We start from the raw sequence: 8,316 nt of genomic DNA, 5'->3' as shown, positions 1-8,316 counted from the left end.
ATGTGTTTGCTTATTGCTATAAGTTGACCTCTGATTACTGCTTTGGCTGCTTCCCAGAGGTTTTGGCAAGTGGTGTTTTCATTGTCATTAGTTTTTAACCTGGGTTCTTTAGAGCAGCACACACAGTGAAGAGTCTCCATCTCTATTGATATCTGTTGATTGGAAGAGATAAAAAGAAGGACCCCACCCATACACTCTCCTGAAGACATCAAGTGGGGCAGTGTAAGCATTGAGCTGTCAACCATAAGATCAGAAGTTTGAACCCACTAGCCATGAGAGAAAGAGAAGGCAGTTGATTTTCATAAATATTTACACCCTTGTGAACTGTATGAAGCCAGTTCTCTGTCCTGTCGGGTTGCTATGTCCTGGAATCAACTTGACAGCAGTGAGCGTGGTGGTTTTGGTTTTTATTTTGATTGGTACTTCTCTATCTATTCTCACCTACAATTATAATCAGATTTGCCTGTGCCGACCCATATGTGCTGAATTGTTTGTTATTACTTCGGCTGTTGATCATGGCTTTCTGCCTCTACTTCTGTGCACTTTTAAGGAAGAGTGCTCCGATGGTCTGAGTGTCTGTGATTCAGGGAAGCACCTGCCCAGTTTAGGATCTCCATTTTTTCCTGCTCTGTACTAGCGCAAAAACCTCTACATCTCACTGATGTTGAGTTGGTCAGATTCACAGTGGCCCTCCACTTGGTTGCTGAGGCTGTAAACCACAAAGGGAGAGGATTGCCCATCTATCTCCTAAGGGGTGTATTGGAAGCAATGGCGACTTGGTGTCTTTGAGTTAATCCACTTGCTATGGACAGTGCCGCCAGAGCTCCCTTGTGCCAGCTAGTAGTACTGTTCAGTGAGATTGGAAGTTAACCAAAGTTCTGTCATTTGAACACAACCAGTAGGTGCCAAGAAGGTGGCTGAGCATGGAACCTTTTTCTTTTGGTCATAGAACATGGTGCTCCTGAGCTGGGGAGTAGTTGTTAAATGAGAATTGAAGTTGGGCTGTGAGAGATCTCTATGACTGTAGGGGACACTGAGAAAGAGAAAGAACGTGTTAAATACGAGAGGGTTTGAAGTTCAGGACAAAGTAATTTCTATCCATATGATTACGCCTAGCATGGTTCTTACGGCTTGCTGGTCTGTTTTTCTGCTCATTTATTCATCCTTTCCTCCCATGTTAACAGAGTCCTGCTGTATATTCTCAGATGGTGATATGCCTGTAAGTGGCCATTCATCTGTCTCAGTGTTGCTGAATGTATCAAAGGACTAATTATTTTTTTTAAAAACTCCTGCTCATATGTTCCATTTCTCCCTCTATTATTAATTGTTTATGTAACTGGTTGTGTGTGTTTTGTGTTAATAAAGCACTTTTAAGAATCAGAATTGTGGCATGCTATCAAACGCAAGCACTCATTTGAACCTTTATTGTTTGTAGGTTGAATCACCGAACAATGCCACGTGCTTTGTGGATGCTGTGTGCCTTGGGGACCATAATCAACGTCTCCAAAGAAGGGACCCCTGAACGTACTTCTCTGTCTTGTGACTCCACGGGTGTCTGCGATGGCCATGCTAGATCTTTAAAGTCCATTCCTTCAGGGCTCACGGAAGCGGTGAACAGTCTTGACCTGTCCAACAATGAGATTACATATGTCAGCAACACAGACCTGCTTGTGTATGTGAACCTCAGAGCTCTTATTCTGAAAGCCAATGCAATTTACAGAATTGATGAAAATGCTTTCTTCTCTCTTGGAAAGCTCAAATATTTGGACTTATCCAGTAACTACTTAACTAATTTGTCAGCCTCCTGGTTCCATCCTCTTTCTTCCCTGCAATACTTAAACTTACTGGGAAATCATTACAAAGAACTGGGGGAAACATCTCTTTTCTCTCATCTTACTAATTTGCAGATCCTGAAAGTTGGAACTGTTTACACCTCTAGAATTCAGAAAAAGGATTTTGCTGGAATAGCGTTTCTTAAGGAACTTGAGATTGATGCTACAAATCTCCAGAGTTATGAGCCAAAAAGCTTGAAGTCAATTCAAAATATAAGTAATCTAATCCTTCACTTAAAGCAGCCTTTTTTACTGTCAGCGATTTTTGTAGATATTTTAGACTCCTTGGAATATTTTGAATTGAGAGATACTGATCTATATAATTTCCATTTTGTAGAACTACCCACCAGTGAAACCCATCAACTGATTAAAAAGTTTGTATTTAGGAAGGTGGAAATCTCTGACGAAAGTGCTAGTGAAATTGGGAAACTCTTGAGGTATGGCTCTGAGTGTCTAGAATTAGAGTTTGATGACTGTACCCTTAATGGAGTTGGTGCCTTTGATTTATTTGTGATGGATAAAGTTAAGCATACAGGTAAAGTAGAAACATTGATAGTACGGAAGCTGTATATTCCAAAGTTTTATTTATTTCATGATTTGAGCACAATATACGCACTCACAGGAAATGTTAAAAGAATCACAATTGAAAGCAGTAAGGTTTTTCTGGTTCCTTGTTCTCTTTCACAACATTTAAATTCACTGGAATACCTAGATCTTACTGACAATTTGATGGTTGAAGAGCACTTGAATAATGCAGCTTGTGAGGGTGCCTGGCCCCTCCTACAAACCTTAATTTTAAGGCAAAATCATCTGACATCTCTAGAAAAAACTGGAGAAAGTTTGCTTACTCTGAAAAACCTGATTAGCCTTGATATCAGTAAGAATAATTTTCATTCTATGCCTACAGCTTGCCGGTGGCCAGAAAAAATGAACTCTTTGAACCTATCTAGTACACGGATACACAGTTTAACCCCTTGTATTCCCCAGACGCTGGAAATTCTAGATCTTAGCAATAACAATCTTGATTCATTTTCTTTGCCTTTGCCACAACTCAGAGAACTTTATATTTCCAAAAATAATTTGCACACTCTGCCAGACTCCACTTTGTTACCTGAGTTACTAGTCATGAGAATCAGCAAGAACACAATAAACACTCTCACTAAGGAACAATTGGATTCTTTTAAAAACCTGAAGACTTTGGAGGCAGGCAGAAACAACTTCATTTGCTCCTGTGAATTCCTGTCTTTCATTCAAGAACAGCAGGCGCTCACCGAGGTCCTGGTGGACTGGCCAGAAAACTACCTTTGTGACTCCCCATCCCATGTGCGGGGCCAGCGAGTTCAGGACACACACCTCTCCTTTGCAGAGTGTCACCAGGCAGCCCTGGTGTCTGCGGTGTGCTGTGTCATTCTCTTGGTGATCCTGCTCACTGGGGCTCTGTGCAAAGTTTTCCATGGACTGTGGTACATGAAAATGATGTGGGCCTGGCTGCAGGCCAAAAGGAAGCCCAAGAAATCACCTGCCAGGGAGATCTGCTACGACGCCTTTGTTTCCTATAGTGAAAGGGATTCCTACTGGGTGGAGAACCTTATGGTTCAAGAGCTAGAGAACTTCGAACCCCCCTTTAAATTGTGCCTTCATAAGCGGGACTTTGTTCCTGGGAAATGGATCATTGACAATATCATTGACAGTATTGAAAAGAGTCACAAAACAATCTTTGTGCTTTCTGAAAACTTTGTGAAGAGTGAGTGGTGCAAGTATGAACTGGACTTCTCCCACTTTCGTCTCTTTGATGAGAACAATGACACCGTCATTCTCATTCTTCTGGAGCCCATTGAGAAGAAGGCCGTTCCTCAGCGGTTCTGCAAGCTACGGAAGATCATGAACACCAAGACCTACTTGGAGTGGCCCACGGATGAAGCCCAGCAGCCGGGGTTCTGGTTAAATTTGAGAACTGCAATAAAGTCCTAGTTTCCTTTATTAAAGGACAAGTTGGGCTTTTAACATCACAACTTGTGATTTAAGCTCATTCTAATGTAATTCTAAAAACCACAAGAATGCACACTGACATTTGAGGGCTTAAAAGTATATTTTTATCTAGAATGCTGTTTTTTTTAAAGAATTTTTTATAAATTGTTACCAGACTGAAAAGTGGCTTTTAGTGTTTATTTATTCTTCAATCAAGATCTGAGTCCATTGTTGTTAGCTGAATTATCTGGTGATTGACTTATTGTTGTTTATGTGCTGTCAAGTCTCATAGCGACCCTATGTACAGCAGCTCTGAAGCCTGCCCTGTCCTGAGCCAGTCTCACTAATTCCGACACACCAACCTCCATTGCCCCAGTCAATCAATCCATCTCATCCTGAGAGTCTTCCTCTCCTGAGCTGTCCCTCCACCTTTCCTAGCATGATATCCTCCAAGGACTGGTCTCTCCTGGCCACGTGCCCAAACTAAGTGAGGTGGAGCTTTAATATTCTTGCCTCCAAGGAGAGACTTGGTTTCACCCTGTCCAAGAAAGACTGTTTTGTTTTCCTGGCAGTCCTGAGGATTTGAAATGAGTATGTTGAGTCTGCTCTCTGGAGGGAGACTGTGAGGTCTGTGAAGAGAGAGTTCTCTGTCCCATTCAGATGACACCCTCTTCTTGGTCACTCTTCTACAGAACAAATGACAAAAATGTTGGGGTCATTCAGCCAAACTTGTTCCTAGAAGAATGTGCTGTTTGTTCCTGACCTAGTTTACAGAGTAGGTTGTTAGAGGGTATATGTTCTTTTCTGTTTGCTATATTAAGCACCATATCAGTTTTTATAAAGATCTGATAAATATTTGATCAATATATTTAATTGCAAGAATTTAAACAAAAGTGGAGATAACTTGTTAATGAATCTAAAATTGTTTCTTACCCTTTATTTTCCCTTTGCAAATGTTAAACATGTTCACTGTAGAAATTTTAGGGAAAAGATAATAACAGAAAAGAAAGTAAGAATCAGCTCTTATCACACCATATTGGCATAACTACCGGTAACATTTTCAGTGCATATGTACATATTGGGTTTTGGTGCTGTTGAGTTGAGTATGACTCATAGCGACCCTCTGAGCAAAAGATCTGAGCCCTGTTCTATCTTGTGCCATCCTTACGCTTCCTGACACACAAGAGCCCATTGGAGCAGTCACTGTGTCAGTCTGCCTGGTTGAGGGTTTTCCTCGCTTTTGCTGACCTTCCACCCTTCCCAGCATCATGTCTTTCACCAAGTAATGAACCAAGTCTCTCCTTAAATGCTGGGATTTTGAAGCCCTGCCTCACATACTTTGGGCATGTGGCCAGGAGAGATCGGTCCTTGGAGAAGGACATCATGCTAGAAAGAATGGACAGACAGCTCAGGAGAGGAAGACTCCGGATGAGATGGATCGATACAGTGACTGGGGCAATGGGGGTTGGTGTGTCAGAATTAGTGAGACTGGTTCAGGACAGGGCAGGGTTCAGAGATGACTCAACGGCACCTAACAACAACATACTATATTGGTTATTATTTTTTTATTATTATTTAGGCCTCTTGTTTAGAGTCAACAAGACCTTTGAGAAGGGCCTTTGTATTTAAAGGTGGTTGTTATTATATTTTCGAGGAACTTTCTGTATTGATGTAACCTGGGATTGCTATGATGCTGAAACTTGTGCCATTGGGGTGTCAAATGCCATAATGATTACCCATGGTGGACAGTGTTTGGTGGAGCAACAACAATGTAAAATAAGTTTGTTTCAGGACTCCAATATCTCATTCTTGGTTTAGTTCCTGCTAATTATGTCATAAATATTTCTTGAGTGCTTACTATGTGCTAAGCACTATTCTAGGTGCTGAAGTAACTAAAAGTAGGGAAAAAAACTAACGAAATGGATGGAGTTTGCCTAATCTACTGAGAAAGATTCAGCTGCTTCTTGACACAGTGACTGCAATGATGAACTCAAGTGTGTCAGAGATGATGAAGACAGCACAGCATAGAAGAGGGTTTGGATCTGCTGTTCAGAGGTCTCTATGAGCAGTACTTGACTCGATGGCACCTAACAACACTGAAAAAGGCAGAGTAAAATGATATCTATAACATAATTTCAGGTGTTGACAAATGCTATAAAAAAAGAAAAGCAGACTAAGGCAATAGGACGTGTGTTTGTATATGTACAGAGTGATGCTAGAGAGAAGACCACCTCTCCACTTTAGCGATGTTGGAGTGGGTGAATACACTTAGCAATTCCAGGAAACCCAGTGCAACTTAGGCATGTTAAAGAGACACACAAACCTGGTACCAGAGGCTCTGGATTTACTCCCTCTGTGCCCAAGCCACTATGTGGTCTCAACCACAGGGCAGAAAAGATAGTATCTCTTAACCACAGATTCCTAAGCAACTTCTTTCTTCTTTGAAGATGTTGAACAAATGAATTTTTCCTGTGTACTGTCAAGTTGGGGTACATAGGTTTTCAGAGGCCTGCTATTTCAGAAGTGGATGGCCAATCCTTCTTCCTAGTCTGTCTTAATCTGAATGTTTAGGAGTATCTGAGAGACAGCAATTTTTTTTTTAAATTTTTATTTATTTATTTATTTTTACAAACAGCAATTTGTGGAGCAATGAAAGATAAATCCCTCATTGTGGAGTTAACCATTAGTTACAGTATAGTCCCTGCCCTTAGCCCAGTGCCTTGACCCACTTATTTCCCAGCTCCACTCTCCACGAGGATACCCCTTCACTTCTACCAAATGTCTTCAGAATTAATCTCCCATTGTCTGACCCATGACCTGACAGCTTGTATCTGAAGCTTTCTTTGCTCCTGTGATTCCAACAACGTCAACTGCTGGGGAAGACCCTCTATGAGGTGGATTGATTCAGTGACTGGGGTAATCAGGATGGGTGTGTCAGAGGCAATGCGATTGGCACAGGATAGAGCGGGGTTTAGGGCTGCTGTACATAGGGTCGCTATGAGTCGCAAACGACTCGAGGGCACATAACAACAACACTGTCAAGTTGGAACCAACTCATAGCTGACCTCCCTGTGGGTTTTCAGTGGGTAAATCTCATGGGATGAGATTGCCCATCTCCTGTGGAGGTAGATTTGAACTGTACGTTTTTGGATGGGCGGCACTGCTCCTTGCCAGTAGGCCACCGGAGATATGAAAAGAACCAGTTGTTGTCCAGTTAATTATGACTCATGGTGACTTCATGTGCGTAAGAGTAGAATAGTGCTTCGTAAGGTTTTCCAAGGCTATGATCCAACAGGTAACCAAGATTTTCTTCCAAGGACCTCTAGGTGGATTTGAAAAACCAGACTTCTGATTAATAGGTGCTTAACCATTTTCAACACCTGGTTAATTACAACTAAATGTCCTATAGGAACACGGTTCAAATCTACCAGCTGCTCTGTGTGAGAAGGATGGGCAGTCTCCTCTTGTGCGATTAACTGCTTCTGAAAACCTGACAGAGGGTCTGCTATGAGTCGGAACAACAATAAATGTCCTATGTATGAAGTGTTTTGCTAAATTCAAAACCTCTCTTCAGATAGGATTGTCATCACTCAGTCTGGAGGTGGGAAGTGTGGTGTGATAAGATGTGTGGCAAACATGTGTTAGAGAACAACTAAACTGGGAAAAACGTAAAAACCTCCACACTGTTTATGCCATTGTTCAGCTTCTCTTTAATTTATATCTACATAGAAATATTACTTTAACTATGACAACAAATTACTCAGTTCTTTAGGCTGTTGAGATCATGTTAAAATTTAAGAAAAGAATATTAAGTGCAATATTCCAACGTGCAATTACTTCACTAATTCCAGGGATTAAACCTGCCAGATTATTCTAGCCCTAGTGAATAGTTAATGCCTTGAACGATTCCTATCACCACAGGCTGCCAGGCCACCAGATAACGAAGCCAATCAAGGATTTGTCCATACAAAAAATGTGTGCGCTCCCAACTAAATCTCGGTTAAGGAAGATCTGTTATATACACCTAAATAGAAATGTTCATGGGTATAATTTGCAAATCAAGTAATCAATGTAGCAAACTAGTATTACCCTTATTGTTAATTCTTACTAATTTCATGATTTTTATAGACAAATTGAATATTTATTACACCCTCTTTTCCAAAATAATTGAGTTCAAAAATAGGATATCAAACTACAAAACAAGACTGATGGACAAGGGTCATATATTAAAAAAAAGAGAATGACTCTCTTTAAAAAAAGCCGATGATAATGGAAAATTCTATAATAGAGAAAACCTTAGCTCTAGGCTTTCCTGTCGTCGCTCAGCTGAAGAAACTCACTGTATATCAAAAAGAATTACACCAGTTCAAAATATAAGACGCATAACTTTCCTGACTTGATAGATTGTATTAAGGGAAATTATCTAACGCATAGTAACTTTAATACTATATACTAAAAAGAATATATAGTAACTATGATTACTATACATTTAAAAGAATTAGCCAATATAGAAACA

The 8,316-nt window shown here is 40.6% G+C and overlaps 2 protein-coding genes across 2 annotated transcripts in view; one reads left to right on the top strand and one right to left on the bottom strand.

Moving 5' to 3' along the window:
- The first annotated feature begins 1,451 nt into the window (after nucleotides 1-1,451).
- TLR2 (toll-like receptor 2) lies at nucleotides 1,452-3,803 on the top strand. Its single transcript, XM_006884461.1, has one exon. The coding sequence runs from the start codon at nucleotides 1,452-1,454 to the stop codon at nucleotides 3,801-3,803; it is 2,352 nt and encodes a 783-aa protein (XP_006884523.1).
- Nucleotides 3,804-7,668: 3,865 nt separating this feature from the next.
- Nucleotides 7,669-8,316, bottom strand: part of RNF175 (ring finger protein 175) — an 85,011-nt gene continuing 84,363 nt past the window's right edge. Inside the window, exon 9 of the mRNA XM_006884497.1 lies at nucleotides 7,669-7,789. Within this exon, the coding sequence (XP_006884559.1) occupies nucleotides 7,669-7,789 (121 nt within the window). The remainder of the gene's footprint in view (nucleotides 7,790-8,316) is intronic.

Source organism: Elephantulus edwardii, unplaced genomic scaffold (assembly GCF_000299155.1).
Source record: "Elephantulus edwardii isolate Elephantulus edwardi_28Jun2011 unplaced genomic scaffold, EleEdw1.0 scaffold00034, whole genome shotgun sequence".
NCBI classification, from domain to species: domain Eukaryota; kingdom Metazoa; phylum Chordata; class Mammalia; order Macroscelidea; family Macroscelididae; genus Elephantulus; species Elephantulus edwardii.
Note: the sequence above shows the minus strand (reverse complement) of the source record. Positions and strands in the feature narration are given on the sequence as shown.